Here is a 19,202-nt window from a genome sequence, read left to right as displayed (position 1 = left end):
TTATCTTACTGTGTGGAATTGTGGGGATCCACCTTTAAAACCACCTTAAATTAAATAACGGGCCGCTCAGTGGTGCAGTGGGTTAAGCAGCGGCTCATATACTGAGGCTACAGTCCTCCTGCAGCGGTCGCGGGTTCTAATCCTTTGCTGCGTGTCTTCCCCGTTCTCTCTCTCTCTACCCCTTTCCAGTCTGCATCTCAATAAAGGGCCACTAGAGCCCAAAAAATAAATTTAAAAAAAAATAAAAAAAAATAAAAATTAAATAATAAAACTTCAAAAACGAGCCATACGTATCATCAATAATTACTTATAAGCTGATTACTACGCTCACACAAAGCCGCTTTTTCTAAATTCTCATGTTATTAAATTTTATGATTTGTTTTATTTTAAAATCATGCAAATTATGTTCAGAGCAAAATCAAAAATGTTCCCTGACTCAATACAGAGGTTCTTTTCAATTCAGGAGACTCGTTATAGTCTTAGAAGTGTCTGCAATTTTACTGAACAAAAAGCTAAAAAAGGTATGAAAAGGAGACGTGTCTCCATTACTGGAGTTAAATTCTGGAATGATGCAAACATACATTTAAAAACATGTCATTCTCTTTTGGTTTTTAAGAAAATGGTTTGTAAAGCTATTTTTGAAGCTTATAAGTGCGATTGACTATCTGTTAATGTTTCTTTGCTTTTCTATTGTTTCTTTGCTTTTCTATTGTTTCTTTGCTTTTCTATTGTTTCTTTGCTTTTCTATTGTTTCTTTGCTTTTCTATTCTCTTTTTGGTTTTCTTGAGGTCGGTAGCCAAAAAAAGAAAGTTGGTAATGTAGGATAAGCTTTTATAAGCAGTTTGCTTCTGCCTATGCCTTTTCAGTCATTGATTATTATTATTTATTATGTATATTATATTATACACATGATTATTGGTTTTGTGTGAAATGTTAATGCTGCACAATGTTTTTTGGTGTTGTGTTGTTTTTGTGTTGTCATGACTGAATAAACTTTATTCATTCATTCATTCATTCATTCATTCATTAACTGGAGCAACCCATCTCTACCCCCTTTCCCCTTTCCCCGCCCTGAACGGTCGTACCTTGATGGTGGGTATGAAAGCGGTGGTGACGTAAGAGCACAGCAGCGAGGGCATGTTCAGCTTCCCGATGTCCTTCTCCTCGCGCAGGGCGCTGGCGATGCCCTGCTGGCACAGGAGCTGCAGGCTGGCCACGCGGTGCTCCACCCGCACCACGTAGAGAGCCGGCCCACAGGCCATGAAGAGGCGGGAGTCTCTGTGACCCCAGCAGATGGTGGTGATGGGTCTCTGAAATACAACCATCAAACAAACCATCTTGCTGTCAGTGACTGCGTTTCCATGCATCAATAACCCTTTTAAAACCCGAATATTGGCAATAACCCAAATTTGCACGGCCATGTAAACACCAATAACCCCTTTGAATAACCCGAATTTGCTCATATTCCGGTTTTTAAAAACCCGAATGTGCACAGTTTTTAAAAAACCCGAATATGAGCCCTGGGTTACTCCTTTTAAAACCCGAATATTGGGTCATGTAAACACCAAACCGAATATCCCCATCAAACGGAACAGGAATTTGTTTTCTGCTCATGCTCTGTTCACAAGGAATCCTGGTCTTATGAGTCCAGGAAGTTCTTATAAACACGGAGAAACACAAGACCACAAGATTTCGAGGAAAAAGTCAAAATGTCGAGGAAATAGTCAGAATTTGGTGAAAAAAGTCAAAATGTCAAGGAAAAAAGTCAACATTTCGAGAAAGGAAAGAAAAAAAGGAAAAAAGAAGAAAAAAAAGGGGGAAAAAAGGAAAAAAAGTGAAAAAAAAAATTAAAAAAGAAGAAAAAAGAAGAAGAAAAAAGGAAAAAAAGGTCAAACATTTTTGAAAAAGCTCCAGGAGCCACTAGGGCGGCGCTAAAGAGCCCATGCGGCTCTAGAGCCACGGGTTGCCGAACCCTGGTGTAGCACAATTCAACACAAGGTAACTCAAAGTTCTTTACATCAACATTAAAAGCGGCAAGACACAATTAAACAGTAAATAACAAATAAAATGAATTAATCTGCGCATGCTCTGTTCTCAAGGAATCCTGGTCTTTTGAGTCCAGGAAGTTCTTATAAACACGGAGAAACACAAGACCAGGAGGAGACTAATCACTTCATAAATGTAATGAAGGATATGAACATTTCTGTATTTGTAGACGGTAGAAAGTACCGGGATAGAAGATTTACAAGAAGGTGAGAGAAAAGTTGTACGAAGCAGCATTTGTTTTGAATTTGGATACAGGAAGAAGAAGCAGAAATGACGGGAATTCCATCATCACGTTCTCCGTGCGTCGCTGGTTTGATCCAGATATCCCGAATGATGAATCACCATGTAAACGGAATATTCAGAATGTCTCAGTAACCGGAATATTAGCAATAACCTGAATTTTGACTGTATGTAAACGTAGTCAGTGCTGTTTTCTCCGTCCCCGGTAAGCTGTGCTATGATGTTTTATATTTATATTTCTTTAAAACCGATGAGTATAACCTCAGTTTTTTTTCTCTGATGAATTTTGGAGGATTGCAGGAAATACCATAGCTTGGTGTCATCAGCATAAGAGCGAATTTTGATGCTGCATTTACGGAAGATATGACCGAGAGGAAGTAGTTTAAATAGTGAAAAGAAGTGGATCCAGGACAGAGCCCTGTGGAACACCTGTGGTTACTGGAAAAGAGTGTAATCTGAGACTTTTGATCCGTATGAGCTGTATGTGTCACTAATTACTATATATTATAGTCCTTATCTATTAAAGGAGACAAATGTTCCAAATGTAACCTGATTTCCTGAGGTCTTAAAAAAACATATCTATGACATGTTTTGCTTGTCGCTTCAGCCAATCAAATGCTTTTAATCTTTTAATTTTTCCCCTCCTTTAAAGCAGAAATAATTATTGTTTTTCTTGGTTTTTTGGATTTACCTTCCATGAGGCGGTCAGTGAGAGAGGTGGGTGGAAGGGATGAGACACGTTTGGTGGACACGCCCGTGTCATCAGCATAAGAGCGGAGATTGATGCTGCATTTAAGTAGTTTAATTGGTGAAAAGAAGTTGACCCAGGACAGAACCCTGAGGAACACCTTTGGTTACTAGAAAACGTTGTAATCTGAGACTTTTGATCTGTATGAGCTGTATCTGTCACTTTGTCATGGTTGGTTTCGATTCCTGTTTTATGTTGAAACCCGTGTCTGTGTTTCAGTTCTGTCTTGACTTGCCTGGTTCCCATCTGTCCTGATTGTCTGCACCTGTGTCTCGTCAAGCCTTCTGTGTATATCTGGTCTTGTCTTTCCCTTGCTCCCGGCTCGTCCGTATTCAGGGGCGGATCTAGGGGTGGGGCCATGGGGGCCGAGGCCCCGCCTGTAATCTGATTGGCCCCTGAAGTGCCCCTGTTCTGTGAATCAACGGGCAAGCTGAGAATTTGATGATCATTGCTGCAGTTCCACCCCCAAACTAGTGGTGACGCCTGTTGCGTCAATACAAGTGAATAGAAGAAGAAACAGCTCGGTGCACTCGCATTCTAGGTGGGACAAACCAAACACGTGTATGTGCTGCCGCGGCACAAGAGACTCGCGGTCCACTCTTTTAAGAGCGGACCGCTCTGCCGCCGAGCTCCACGGCGCGCAAGAGGGCGCCTGCCACGGGGTTTGTGCTGCTGCACCTGCCTGCCCAAATTGAACATTTTTTGATTTCACCGCTTAAAGCTGCTTTGTTTGCGCCGCGCACACGGCCAGGTGGGCGCAGAATCAACACAGAGTTGGCGCAGAGCAAGGCGTGCATATTTGTTGCCAGTACTCGAGTTGTAAAAAAAAAATCAGGGGGGATGGTGGATTTTATCATATGGGGACAGATAATTTGTGCTGATTACAAATAATATATTACAAACAATAGCAGTCACCAAAACACCTGCAGAAATACTGCAGGAATGACATAGCAGCAGTTAAATGCAGCCTTCTGTAAGCTTTAAATATCCACTGGGCTTACATCAAATACATCAAAACACAACAATAAAAAACACTTTTCTGAACTTATCAATATGACTCTGTCCTTCACAGGATAAGTAAAATGGATCACTGCAAAAACTCAAAATCTTAACAAGAATATTTGTCTTATTTCTAGTTAAAATGTCTCAATTTAGTAAAAAAATCTCATTACACTTAAAACAAGACTCATCACTGGAAAAAACTACAATTTTCTCCTGTTTCAAGTAGATTTTCACTTGAAATAAGTAGAAAAATCTGCCAGTGGAACAAGATTTTTTTGCTTGTAATAAGAAGATCTTGTCCCACTGGCAGATTTTCCTACTTATTTCAAGTGAAAATTTACTTGAAACAGGTGAAAATTGTCAAATAAGTTATTTTTCTGGTGTTATTTTTCTGGTGATGACTCTAAATGTTGAAATAGCAGTAAAACCACATTCATTGATGAAATGACATAAGGGATGGAAAGGGGGGATGGCAGTTTTACAGGGGGGATGATTTGGACCGTTTTTATTTCGGGGGGGATGCCAATCTCCCCTTATCCCCCCTCAACTCCAGTACTGTTTGTTGCTAGGCGACCGAAAAAAGTTTTTCCGATCTGGCGCCCTTTTCCCACTGGTTTGGACGTACAGTAGCTACAGCTAAATTTGCAAAATGTATTTGTCCCTGCTTCAAAGAAAAGCTCTGGCTTTAGTTCTTCTGAGGAGGAGACGAGCAGCAGCAGCAAGGAGGGTCCATGAAATCCTCATGAAGACAGGATTTGGGGGAATCCAGGCTCGTTGGAGCTACAGCTCCATGATGACCAGGTCTACTTCAGATTGAACAGGGAGCAGTTTGACAGCCTGTTGGGGAGTGTAGGATGACAACCACCTTCTCTCCTATTGGACGCACCGAGATGCCCTCACAGCGCGGTGAAATTAAAAAATGTTCAATTCAGGCGCAGGCAGGTGAAACGCCCGTGGAAGGTGGCCTCTCCCGCGCCGCCAAGCTCGCCAGCAGAGCGGTCCACTCTTGTGCCGCAGTAGAATACACACAATGAATGGGAAAGCCGGCGGCGGTCGCCGCTTTGCGCCCTCTATGTGAAAGGTGCTTAATAATGTTGGCCCCTGAAGGTTACATTTGGCCCAATAATGGCCCCTGTTTCAGAAAAATCCTAGAACCGCCAGTGTCCGTATTGTTTCCTACATCTGTGTGTCCTGTAAAGGGTTTAGGATTTAGGCTTGTGTTTCTTTTTGTCAACCCTGCTTTGCAACGCTTTTGGTTTTGGTATTAATAAATCACCGTTCTTGGAACCCCTGCCTCCTGCTCTCCTGAATTTGGGTCAGCATAACGTGACACACTTATTACTATAGATTATACTCTTTAACTATTAAAGGAGATGCATTTTCCAAATTTAACCTGATTTCCTGAGCATATCCATGACTTCAGCCAATCAAATGCCTGCTCTATTAATTTTTCATCTCCTTTAAAACAGCAAAAATTGTTGTTTTTGTCAGTTTTTTCAAATAATAAAAATGAAAGTATCAGTTTCTTTTTCATTTGTAGGAATATTTGTTTTATTTTTGAGAAATGTTGCCTCGCAGTTTCAAGGTACCGCCCCCCGTTTATCTGCAAAAAACCAGCCGACGTGGTTTTGGTAATCTAGTCCAGGGGCCTCATTTATAAAGCTTGCTTGTGCCCAAAATAGGGCTTGAAAGATGCGCACGCAAAGGTTGGTATCTAAAAAAAAAAAAAAAAAACATTTTGAAGATATGGGGAACTGGCGACGCAGGCAAATAGCGCTGATCGTGTCCTCTGTGTTTGAAGCTCAGCGTCAGCGCTTGGTTCGCTCTGGTGCTGCAGCCGCGGTGCAGGACACGCCGTCCCGGTTACCTCCTCGTCACCCACCGCGACAACTGTAGAGTTATTGAGGACAGAACAAAAGAGCCAGGCCACTCTACGGAGCCCCTAAAGGGACACCGATTTTTTTAATATATATAATGAGTTTTACGCGCGCGTAAAGCCTAAATTATGGTTCTGCGTTAAAACGACGCAGAGCCTACGCCGGAGGGTACGCAAATACAGTCATGGAGTACTTTGAGTTGCCATTTATGGTAGAAAGTGGGCGTGTAGAGGGCGGGATATGAGGCGAATTCACGTGCGCAACCTTCCAGCTGGACTGTGATTTATAAAGCGAACATTGCGTGGAAGTGTGCGTGCACATGGTTTTATAAATCCAGATTCTTTTGTACGCACGCCATTTTTGGGCGCACGTGCACTTTTAGCATGTATCCTACACACTCTTTTATAAATGAGGCCCCTGGTCATCCGATCCCTTAAACGAACACCAGGACTCACCTGTGCAGGTGTTTCCAGGGTGTAGATGTGTTCGCCTTGGACGTTGTAGAACTTAACCAGAGCATTCCTGATGACGGATGTGCACACAGAGTCAGAAGTGACTCCGTGTCGCTCCATGCCGGCCACCGCCAGCAGGTCTCCCTGTGAGCACCACTGGGCCTCCACATCTGATCAATAAGAGATGAGAAAGGCAAGGCAAGGCAAGTTTGTATAGCACAATTCAACACAAGGTAATTCAAAGTGCTTTACATCAACATTTAAAGCGGGAAGACACAATTAAACAGTAAATAACAAATAAAATGAAATAAAATGATAAGAAAAGAGGTAAAATAATAAAAAGCACAAGTTGTTAAAAATTAAGGGTAGGGTACACATCTCATTCTTACACTGGTTTCTATACGGTCAAAATGTACAAAGACCGGGTCAAATACAGTATTACAAAAGTAATCTGTAACAATTCATACAGTGAATTAAACCAATTTGAAAATTCTATGCCACAAAGTGAGAAAGAGAAAAAAAGACGCAAGTCTTGAATGTTTTACAGCTATTGGCCACAAACCGGTTGGAACTTCCTTATCTGAGTTCATACCTTTAAGCCCTGAGCGAATCACACCAGGAGAGAGGTCATCATAGTTGTTCATCAGACTGATATCTCCTGATAAGAAGGTGACTGTCAACAAAGGCTTGACTCGCCGCGCTTGGAAGAGAGAGAGATGCGGGGGTCAGTAGCGGAACATATCAGAGTCATCATTATTATCATCCCTATTATCATCACTATTATCATCACTACAGCCGAGAGACAGACAGAGCTGGGAAGTAACGAGTTACATTTACTCCGTTACATTTACTGGAGTAAGTTTTGGGAAATGTTGTACTTTTAGCAGTAGTTTTGAATCACTATACTTTTTACTTTTACTTGAGTAGATTTGTGAAGAAGAAACTGTTACTCTTACTATATTAGGCTACGTTGAGCTGTTACTTTTCTTTTATCCCTTTTATCCACGTACGCGTCAATCTCATGACATCACTGGGTGATTCTTTGGGAAAAATGTTTGTTTTTGCATGTTTTGTCACATTTACACAGACTCAAACACACACAGAGTTTCTATGAGTTCATGTTTGTTCTAGTTCTGCCTGGTTAAAAAAGAAAAGTACAAAGGCTTGAAATGTTGTGCTACTTGTGCTTAATTTATTTTTTTATTCTGTTATTTTATTTATTTATTATTTATTAAAGTACTTGAATTTTCTTTAAGATTATTTTAATTTAAGCTATTTTTTTTATTACTTTTAATTTATTTTATTATTTTATTGATTTAATTTGCCTGAAGATGATTATTTTGTACTTTTGTCTGTTTGAATGGTTGTGTTAAAAAAATAAATCAGACGTTACTCAACAGTTACTCAGAGTACTTGAGTAGTTTTTTCTCCAAGTACTTTTTTACTTTTACTCAAGTCATTATTTGGATGACTACTTTTTACTTCTACTTGAGTCATGTTATTCTGAAGTAACAGTACTTTTACTTGAGTACAGTTTTTGGCTACTCTACCCAGCTCTGGAGACAGAGAAGGAAATAAGCTAGGCCGGGTTACTATATCAACAATTTACCACAAACTCACATTTTCTTGCTGACAGTGTGTGTCTGTGATTGTTCTAACTGTAGTTACCTGTAAACCTGCTGATGCATGATGCAACTTTTGGCAGCCCAGCGATAAATCTCTGCTAACAACGTCAGGTTCATCTCCCACAGGAGGAGGATTAGGGCGAACAAAATATGCATTTAGCTTGGGCAATTTGGCTTTTTCTTGCTCCCTTTTTTATTTTTTTTTGCATTTTAACGCTCCACTTTTGTGTTTATAACTCCCGCTCATGTTTAGGCTGTAGGATTACTGTGCTCTGTTGACAAGTGATGGATGATGAGGTATAACGTTGATAGACGGCAGCACTTGCAATTTTTGTTTTAATGTTAACTGTGAGTGTGAAAATTTCAGCACAACATATTATACAATGCTTTATAACTAATATGAACTATGACGGAGTATTAGGGCCAAACTAAGACAAAAAAAATTTGGAAATTACGAGAATAAAGTCATAATATAATGAGAATAAAGTCGTAAAATTACGAGAATAAAGTCATAATGTTGCGAGAATAAAGTCGTAATAGAATAAAGTCGTAATATTACGAGAATAAAGTCATAATATAATGAGAATAAAGTCGTAATATTACGAGAATAAAGTCGTAACATTACGAGAAGTCGTAACATTACGAGAATAAAGTCGTAACATTACGAGAATAAAGTAATAATTTATGAGAATAAAGTCGTAATATTATGAGAATAAAGTCGTAATATTATGAGAATAAAGTCGTAATATTATGAGAATACAATTTATGAGAACTCTAACAGGAAGAGCATCTTCTCCCTGTCTTAAAATGAGGAATATTGAGCATCTTGTGAAGTTATATTTATATACCGGTATTTATAATATGTTTAATATTACGACTTTATTCTCAAAATATTACGACTTTATTCTCGTAATATTATGACTTTATTCTCGTAATTTTATGATTTTATTCTCATATTATTATGACTTTATTCTCGTAATTTCCATTTTTTTTGTCTTAGGATGGCCCTAATACTCAGCCACAAAAAAAAAAAAAAAAAATCTTGCGGGTGGAGCCTGCTGCCTCAGGGGCCCCATTGGGCCCCGGGCCCGGGGGAGTAGGGTCCCCCTGAAGCCCCCCCTGAAGCCCCGCCCCTGGCAGGGGTACATGTGTGAGTATTTCTCAGACGAGTCCTTTAACGGGCCGGGATGGGCTGAAACGGTGTTTCACCTAGAGGCAGGATGCTGTCGTCGGAGTCGGTGTCGCTCTCCGTGCTGTCCTCCACCAGGAAGTCGGGGCAGTTCCACGACATGCTCACGATCCCGTCGGACTCGTGCAGCAGGACGTGAGCGAGCATCCGCCCGTGGCAGTCCATCACGATCACCTGGCCGTCCGCCGTGCCGAACAAGACCTGGGGGAGGCATCGCAGGTCACGTTGGAGGAGTTAAGGCACAGTCGGCCCAAGGCTTAGGGAACTAAGCGGCTACTTAGGGCCCCATGACCACTAGGGGCCCCCAAGAGTAAAAAAAATAAAAATATATATATTTTTTTTTATGTGTGAGTGATGATTCTACGGAAGAGTATTAGGGCCAAAATAAAATATTTTAGAGGAGAAAGATTTTTTTTTCATTATGCACTTCGAGAAAAAAGTTGAAATGTCGAGAATAATGGTGTAATACTATTTCGACTTTATTCTCGAAATTTCGACTTTATTCACGAAATTTCGACTTTATTCTTGAAATTGTATTTCAACATTAATCTTGAAATTCCAACTTTATTCACGAAATTTCGACTTTTTTCTCGACATTTCGACTTTTTTCTCGAAGTGCATAATGAAAAAAAAATCTTTCTCCTCTAAAATATTTTACTTTTTTCTCCAGCTTGGCCCTAATACTCTTCCGTATAATTCATACATTATCAAAGGTATGTTATTGTATAAAAACACAATAATTAATATTATTACATAAACAATATTATGTTAACAGACTAGAGTAGATACTGCTGGCATATTGACTGCTGCCTCTCGGCTCTATTTGTTTGATTTTATTTGTTTAATCTATTTAATAATGTCTGTTTTTGGACATTTGAATTTATTCTTATAAGGAGAACATATTGACGAGGTAATGTTTATCTAAGTTGAGTGAGTTTAATTATAGTTTTTGTAGTACTTTGTTGTTCCACTTAATTGTTGTTGTTCCACTTCAAATTGTTGTTGCAGTTTATTTAAAAACAAAAATAAAGTAGATAACATGTTTACAGTAAATGGTTTATAAAGGATTTATTTGATTATTTGTTTCTTTTACTAGGCCTACACTGTAGATGACACTCAGTATCACACTTAGTACTATATCACTTTAAATATTAAGTGTAAATCAACCCTTTTTTTGTAAAAATTATATATATTTTTAAAATTAGTGTATAGTATAAAAAATAATACAGATATATAATTAATGTTTAGTTGTGGGAAGGGGGTGGGATTAAATAAGATTATACTTCCTCCCACTCCTTTTCGAACATATAACTGTTTTTTTTCTTTATGTGGTGGAATGCCCACCTGTATTTGTTTTCTTATCTTTTTTCTTGTTTTTTATACATGTTCGAAATAAACAAAAAACGAACGAACGAACAAACCCCAGGCCGCTTTGTAGCTGAATTTTCTCCCATTTCAGATTAAAAACCATAGATGACTAAAAACGTGCCAGGCTGACAATAGGATGTTGGAAACAACACTGCTGCAACTGTGACCTTTGACCTTTGACCTGTTGCTTCTCTGTGTGGCCAGTAGGGCCAGTTGCTGACTTTGCAAAATATGAATTGAAAAATTTTTCTGCAAGTTTGTTAATGTGTTGTTGCTTCCATGGTCTTAATCACTGTGGATTACAATCTAACTACAACAAAAAATTCTTACATCTAGTTTTACAAGTGTATTTTTTGTAATGACAGAGAAGAACATGAAATAAGTTTATAGTGGGTGTGTGAATGGTCAATAATCAGTATTATTGGCAGTAATAGAGGGCCCCAAAATCACAGTTTGCTTAGGGCCCATGGAGGCTTGGGCCGGCCCTGAGTTAAGGATTCAGTCCGAGTGTGTGTCTTAGCGTTTCATGCCCGTTCACCTGCTGGTCGTCGGGGGTCCAGATGCCGCAGCTGATCTGACTCTCCAGGTTGATCTCGGAGGACCAGTGTCTCTGTCCGCTGACCGAGCCCACCAGCACGAAGCCGTCTCTGTACGCGATCAGGGCCTGAGTGCCGTCATGGGACCAGGTGAAGTCGCTCACCTGGACGGAGGAGATTTTCTTTTTTTTAATTTGTATCTTTTATTTGGAAAAGCCTTGATTTCACAGATGCAGATTTACCTAACGTCAAAATAACTTCAAGTAAGTTAATATAACATTGGCATGACATTTTGTAGAACTTCTCATGTCCAATTTGCCTCCTGGCTCTTTCCAGAATTTTCTTTGTAAAATATTTACATGGAACATGGAAAGCTTCTCATCTTAAATATTACATACAGAAAATTACACACAAAGCAGAATGAGTAAAGATCGTGCTGTAGATTATATCAATATATCACATTACAAAACACATTTTGATCCCACTCCTTATTTTTGTCAAGTTAGCAAAAGTCGGACCTAATAGGTTTTATGTTCTCAGTCCACTTAGACACATCTGGAAACATTTCTCCTTCTTGATTTTTAGAGAAAATGACAAATTTTCCATTACATATACAGGACTGTCTCAGAAAATTAGAATATTGTGATTTTCTGTAATGCAATTACAAAAATAAACTGAAATATTGCAAGCCTTTTATTATTTTAATATTGCTGATTATGGTTTACAGCTTAAGAAAACTCAAATATCCTATCTCTAAAAATTAGAATATTCTGGGAATCTTAATCTTAAATTGTAAGCCATAATCAGCAATATTAAAATAATAAAAGGCTTGCAATATTTCAGTTGATTTGTAATGAATCCAGAATGTATGACATTTTTGTTTTTTTTAATAGCATTACAGAGAATAAAGAACTTCATCACAATATTCTAATTTTCTGAGACAGTCCTGTATTTCATATATTATTCCTACACATTCATCTATAGTAGGGGATTCCGGTTTTAACCACCTCCTTGTAACAGCATCTGTAGCAGTTTCTTATCTTTGTTATTCCACCCCTCAAATTGGACGTCACCCATATATAGAGTATCAACCCGGTAAGGAATTTTGACTCCAAATATATTATTAATGTGTTTGTGAATTTCCCCCCAGTAGGGTACAATAACCTTGCAATCCCAAAATACATGGAAGTGATTGGCATCCTGAGTCCCACATTTTCTCCAGCCATCATTACTGCTTCCCTGGTGTCACTTTTGTAGAGGAGTAATAAAAAACCTTACAATGTTTTTCCAACAGAATTCTCGCCATGTAGATGAGTTAGTTAATTCCGTTGTACTTGACACATTTTACTCCAGACTTCCTCTGTAATAATTAAATTTCCCTCTTTCTCCCACTTCTCTTTTATGTATATTCAGTACTCGAGTTGTAAAAAGAAATCAGGGGGGGGGGGTGGATTTTATCATATGGGGACAGATAATTTGTGCTGATTACAAATAATATAATATATTACAAATAATAGCCCTGACCAAGACACCTGCAGAAATACTGCAGGAATGACATAGCAGCAGTTAAATGCAGCCTTCTGTAAGCTTTAAATATCCACTGGGCTTACATCAAATACATCAAAACACAACAATAAAAAACAGTTTTCTGAACTTATCAATATGACTCTGTCCTTCACAGGATAAGTAAAATGGATCACTGCAAAAACTCAAAATCTTAAACAAGAATATTTGTCTTATTTCTAGTTAAAATGTCTCATTGTAGTAAAAGAAATCTCATTACACTTAAAACAAGACTCATCACTGGAAAAAACAACAATTTTCACCTGTTTCAAGTAGATTTTCACTTAAAATAAGTAGAAAAATCTGCCAGTGGAACAAGATTTTTTTGCTTGGAATGAGAAGATAAATCTTGTCCCACTGGCAGATTTTTCTACTTATTTCAAGTGAAAATGTACTTGAAATAGGTGAAAATTGTCAAATAAGTTATTTTTCTGGTGTTATTTTTCTGGTGATGACTCTAAATGTTGAAATAGCAGTAAAACCACATTCATTGATGAAATGAAATAAGTGATGGAAAGGGGGGATGGCAGTTTTACAGGGGGGATGATTTGGACTGTTTTTATTTCACAGAGGAGATTTTCAACACAGAGGTTTCATGTTTCATCGCTCCATTTTTGTTTTTTTCCAGATAAAGAGGTGTACCTGGGCTCCCCTGTCGTTCACCAGCTCCACGGACCACCTCCCTTCGTACTGGATCCACACGAAAATACCTCCCTCCATATCGCAGGTTGCCAGTTTCTGAAATGGCTCATTCCAGCGCACCAGGACAACCTGCAAAGTGCCCCCAAAATTAGACACCGTCATCGGTTTTCACCAGCTATGTTCATGAATAATTGCCAACATCCATGCAGTAGGAAGGAAAGAGTGCATGCGAAAAAAACAGCACTTAATGTGGCCTGGTAGCAGTGATTTACTGTTACCTAGTCTTTGATTCACCCCTGTGTCACACCGTGGTGAGGTTGTCTTGACTTGGGTTTGTTTTGTCCTGTCATTTCCTGTTTTATTTTGAAAAGTAATACTCCTTTTGTTTCAGGTCACTTGCTCTTCCTCATGTGTCTCAGTCTGATTGCCCTCAGTGTTTCCACCTGTCCTCTATTTCCCTCCATGTGTTTTCGTCCTTGTCCTGCACCAGAGCCTTGGTCCATGATCACAGCCATAGAAATCACCATAGTAAGCCGTTTTAAGTCATTTTTTAAAAATATTTTTCCTTAGCTTAGATTCATAGCCCTTAGTTTATTCTTCATTAAAGAGTAATTTTTCATTTGTTAACTTATATCCTAGCTTAGATTCATAGTTCTTGGTTTTTACCTCTTTAAGAGTGATTTGTGTTTGTAGCCAAATTATTTAATATAGGCAGGTTTTTCCTGCACAGGGAGCGTTTTGTGTTTATTTGTTTCTTTTTATTAGTTATTTTTCCCTCCTCTTGGAGTGTTTATCGTTCTCTCAATAGAGGGAATGTGCATGACGTCACAGATGCAACTTCACAGCGAGTTTCGCCCACTGAGTGTCAGAAAGACTGAGTGTCAGAAAGACTGAGTGTCAGCGTAGACTTTCAGTTTGAGCAACTGGAAAACATGTAAAATGGGAAAGAGCTGTTGTGTGATCCACTGTACTCATAGATTTAGCAAAAAATCGGAGTTATCATTTTACAGACTGCTGAAAAATAAGCTTGAGAGAGACAAATGGATCACTGCAATTCACAGAAACAACTGGATTCCAGACACCGAAACGTGGATTTGCAGTTCCCATTTTGTATCAGGTAATGTTGGATTTTTGGGTAGCTAACGTTAAACGGTCAAATCATAAAGTTCAGTGTCCTCATCACTTTAATTTCACCAACAAATCCTGCCTTGAAGTAGGACCAAGCGTCAAGACTTTTGTAAGCCTTCAAGCTTTGCTTCGTGTATTTCCCCGGCATAGAAATTAAGTACATATAAATATCAGGAAACTGGATTCATGGCCAAATATTAATGTCCATGGACCACTGGTTCTTGGTAACTGTACCAAATATTAATGTCCATGGACCACTGGTTCTTGGTAACTGTACCAAATATTAATGTCCATGGACCACTGGTTCTTGGTAACTGTACCAAATATTAATGTCCATGGACCACTGGTTCTTGGTAACTGTACCAAATATTAATGTCCATGGACCACTGGTTCTTGGTAACTGTACCAAATATTAATGTCCATGGACCACTGGTTCTTGGTAACTGTATCAAATATTAATGTCCATGGACCACTGGTTCTTGGTAACTGTATCAAATATTAATGTCCATGGACCACTGGTTCTTGGTAACTGTACCAAATATTAATGTCCATGGACCACTGGTTCTTGGTAACTGTACCAAATATTAATGTCCATGAACCACTGGTTCTTGGGGTAACTGTACGGGTCACTGTCAAGTCCAACTGACACTAATTTAAGCTGATAATCGGCTGTTATCCCGTCTTCTCCACTAGTTGCAGCCATTTTTGCCACTCAGTGTGAGTAAGAGGGCTGGTCCAGTGGGGAAGTGACGTCAATGCATATCCTCTATAGTCAGAGTATAGTGTCAAGTTTTGTTCATAGCCATTTGTTTGTCACTCGGTCCGAGGTCTCTGGTGAATTCAATAAAAGCCTTGGTTATCTAACATCTCTGCATCTGAGTCTCGGCCTGACACCATGCACCCTTCACTGTTGCAATCAGGCTCATTAAAAGCCACTTTTTGGTATCATTAAAGGACTATCTGAGGAAAGTGAAGGCCCCCCTCACCTCACTGTTGTGTCCCCGTAAGTTAAAGTTGATTCTCTGCGGCGTGCTCCGGTCCCTCCTGCAGTGGCTGGACGTGAACGTCACCCCGACGACTCCCCGCCCGTTCCCCGTGGCGAGCCAGCCCTCCTCGTAGTACCGCCGCCGGCACACCGGCTTGTCCTTCTCGCTCTTCGGCACCCGGCCTTTCCACGAGAGGCAGAGGATGTTGGAGTCGCTGCACAGGATGGGACCATGTTCCACGGCGGCCAACATCCCTACTGACTGGCCAGGCTGCTGAGAAAGAGACGAAAACAGAACCCGGGGGGGGGGGGAGGCGATGAGCCCGTGTTTCAACGACACCAACTCAGTTTGTGCTGGTGTGTGACTCCACATTTACTTAAACGGCCTTTTTCCGTGACGCTGGGGATATTTTGGTGTCTGCACTGTTGCTATTGTTGTGGTCAGCAGGGTGTGGAGCTGCAGTAAAACATGAAATAGTTTGGACTGAAAGTTAATTCTCCACCTGGGGTCACAGATGCTTGCAAGAACAATCAGAGCACATGTGTCCGACTCTGATCCGGAGCGGTCGGAGTTCAGGTTTCCTTCATTTTTAAGCAACTTTTCTGGTCACTGGAGGTGACCTGTGGGAGGCTGCGCTACAAACTCAAACCTACGAGCGAATCGGCTGTAAAGCAAACACACAAACACGCACAGAAGGTCCAGAACGTCGGCTAACTGGACCCTGCGGTGATTTCCTTTTGTCTGAAAATGAAAAGACTGTTCATTACGGAAGAGTATCAGGGCCATGTAGGAGAAAACATATTTGAGAGGGGAAGATTTTTTTTTTATTGTGCACTTTGAGAAAAAAGTGGAAATGTCGAGAAAAAATTTGAAATGTCAAGATTAATGTTGAAATACAATTTCAAGAATAAAGTCAAAATTTCGTGTATAATGTCGGAATTTCGAGAATAAAGTTGAAATACATTTCGACTTTTTCTCGAAATTGTATTTCAACATTATTCTCGACATTTCGACTTTTTTCTCAACATTTCGACTTTTTTCTCAACATTTCGACTTTTTTCTCGAAATTGTACTTCGACATTAATCTCAACATTTCGACTTTTTTCTCAACATTTCGACTTTTTTCTAAACATTTCGACTTTTTTCTCGACATTTCAACTTTTTTCTCGACATTTCGACTTTTTTCTCGACATTTCGACTTTTTTTCTCAACATTTCGACTTTTTTCTCAACATTTCAACTTTTTTCTCGACATTTCGACTTTTTTTCTCGACATTTCGACTTTTTTCTCGAAGTGCATAATGAAAAAAAACCTTCCTCCTCTAAAATATTACTTTTTATTTTTCTCCTGCCTGGCCCTAATACTCTTCCGTAGTTCATCGATGACGACTGCTTCGAGAATTTAAAGTCTCTGGTCAAAATGTTTGAAACGGCGTTTTGAAATGAAGGCAAACCCTGGAACAAGGCCTTCCAACTGCTTATTATAAAAACCACCACATTGTGCTGATTTCCGAGTAACTTGAAAAAAAAACTGAATTTAATCCAAGAGAACATACCAAGAAGCAGTGGTGACTCACCAAATGTGCGCAGACACCAGCATAATGTTCTAGCTGTTGTCTGTTATTATTCACGGCCAATGGAGCATCTCCAAGATCCTTCTCTAGATTATGTCATCACTGTAGCCGCTTTTTACGTGCCCACATTCAAAAACTGGAAATGAGGAAGGCTACTGTACAGGACTGTCTGAGAAAATTAGAATATTGTGATGAAGTTCTTTATTTTCTGTAATGCAATTACAAAAACAAAAATGTCATACATTCTGGATTCATTACAAATCAACTGAAATATTGCAAGTCTTTTATTATTTTAATATTGCTGATTATGGCTTACAGTTTAAGATTAAGATTCCCAGAATATTCTAATTTTTTGAGATAGGATATTTGAGTTTTCTTAACCCTGGTACTGTCTTTGGGTCCAAATTACTTAATTCTCCTATCCTTCTTTCCTCCTGCTCTCGCCTTCCTTCTTCCCTTTCTCTTTTCTCCCTTCCTTCCTTCCTCTTTTTCCCTTCCTTCCTTCCTTACTCCCGTCTTTTCTCCTTTCCTACCTTCTTTCCTTGTTTTCTCCCTTCCTTCCTTTCCCTCCTTCCTTCCTTCCTCTTTTTTCCCTTCCTTCCTTCCTTCCTTCCTTCCTTCCTTCCTTCCTTCCTTCCTTCCTTCCTTCTTTCCTCCCTTCCTTTTCTCCCTTCCTTCTTTCCTCCCTTCCTTCTTTTCTCCCTTACTTTTTCCCTTCCTCCTTCCTTCCTTCCTTCCTTCCTTCCTTCCTTCCTTCCTTCCTTCCTTCCTTCCTTCCTTCCTTCCTTCCTTCCTTCCTTCCTTCCTTCCTTCCTTCCTTCCTTCTTTCCTCCCTTCCTTTTCTCCCTTCCTTCTTTCCTCACTTCCTTCTTTTCTCCCTTACTTTTTCCCTTCCTTCCTTCCTTCCTTCCTTCCTTCCTTCCTTCCTTCCTTCCTTCCTTCCTTCCTTCCTTCCTTCCTTCCTTCCTTCCTTCCTTCCTTCCTCTCATTTCCCTTCCTTCCTTTCTTCCTTCCTTCCTCCCTTCCTTCTTTCCTCCATCCTTGACCCGAAGACAGCACAAGGGTTAAGCTGTAAACCACGATCAGCAATATTAAAATAATAAAAGGCTTGCAATATTTCAGTTGATTTGTAATGAATCCAGAATGTATGACATATTCGTTTTTTTAATTGCATTACAGAAAATAAAGAACTTTATCACAATATTCTAATTTTCTGAGACAGTCCTGCATACGGTCCTCTCTCATCTAGTCCGAATCCTCGACTCATGACGAAGTTGGCTGCTCATCTTTTCCACCAGCAACGGACCAAATCTGCATTTTTATTTTTTGGGGGCCTTTTGGTCGTACCTGACGCTCACAAAACTTCCCATAATGCATCAGTGCTGCCTTGTGACATCTGGGGACACATGTGACTCATGCAACACATGCCGAAGCCTTGAGAGACGGACACACTTGTCGGGCCCAAGTCTGCCGAGTGCTCATGACGAGTTAAAGAGCCCAACGCCGTCAGTCACAGACGAGTGTCTGGAGAAAGAAAACTGCAGCTTGGGCCACGCTTTTTTATTTAGTCACCAATTTGGTCCAAACTGGCCCGTACAACACTTACAGGACTGTCTCAGAAAATTAGAATATTGTGATAAAGTTCTTTATTTTCTGTAATGCAATTAAAAAAAACAAAAATATCATACATTCTGGATTCATTAAAAATCAACTGAAATATTGCAAGTCTTTTATTATTTTAATATTGCTGATTATGGTTTACAGTTTAAGATTAAGATTCCCAGAATATTAAATTTTATTTAGATAGGATATTTGAGTTTTCTTAACCCTTGTACTGTCTTTGGGTCAAAATGAACTAATTCTTCCATCCTTCTTTCTTCCTGCTCTCTCCTTCCTTCTCCCTTCCTTCCTTCCTTCATTCCTTCCTTCCTTCATTCTTTTCTCCCTTACTTTTCTTCCTTCCTTCCTTCCTTCCTTCCTTCCTTCCTTCCTTCCTTCCTTCCTTCCTTCCTTCCTTTCTTCCTTCTTTCCTTCCTTCCTTCCTTCCTTCCTTCCTTCCTTCCTTCCTTCCTTCCTTCCTTGCTTCCTTCCTTCTTTCCTCCCTTCATTCTTTTCTCCCTTACTTTCCTTCCTTCCTTCCTTCCTTCCTTCCTTCCTTCCTTCCTTCCTTTCTTCCTTCTTTCCTCCCTTCATTCTTTTCTCCCTTACTTTCCTTCCTTCCTTCCTT

At 39.7% G+C, this 19,202-nt stretch overlaps 1 protein-coding gene across 3 annotated transcripts in view; it reads right to left on the bottom strand.

Moving 5' to 3' along the window:
* Window positions 1-19,202, bottom strand: part of LOC133462638 (tubby-related protein 4-like) — a 36,348-nt gene that overhangs the window by 14,008 nt on the left and 3,138 nt on the right. Inside the window, exons 3-10 of one of the 3 annotated variants that reach the window (XM_061743976.1) lie at window positions 15,779-15,858; window positions 15,403-15,675; window positions 13,289-13,417; window positions 11,086-11,247; window positions 9,200-9,380; window positions 6,958-7,065; window positions 6,369-6,535; window positions 1,086-1,310 (exon numbers count right to left, since the gene is read on the bottom strand). In XM_061743976.1, the coding sequence (XP_061599960.1) occupies window positions 1,086-1,310; window positions 6,369-6,535; window positions 6,958-7,065; window positions 9,200-9,380; window positions 11,086-11,247; window positions 13,289-13,417; window positions 15,403-15,654 (1,224 nt within the window). In that variant the 5' untranslated portion in view covers window positions 15,655-15,675; window positions 15,779-15,858. The remainder of the gene's footprint in view (window positions 1-1,085; window positions 1,311-6,368; window positions 6,536-6,957; window positions 7,066-9,199; window positions 9,381-11,085; window positions 11,248-13,288; window positions 13,418-15,402; window positions 15,676-15,778; window positions 15,859-19,202) is intronic. The other 2 variants (XM_061743975.1, XM_061743973.1) reach the window with 2 other exon arrangements.

The sequence above is a fragment of the Cololabis saira genome, chromosome 16 (assembly GCF_033807715.1).
Source record: "Cololabis saira isolate AMF1-May2022 chromosome 16, fColSai1.1, whole genome shotgun sequence".
NCBI lineage: Eukaryota > Metazoa > Chordata > Actinopteri > Beloniformes > Belonidae > Cololabis > Cololabis saira.
Note: the sequence above shows the minus strand (reverse complement) of the source record. Positions and strands in the feature narration are given on the sequence as shown.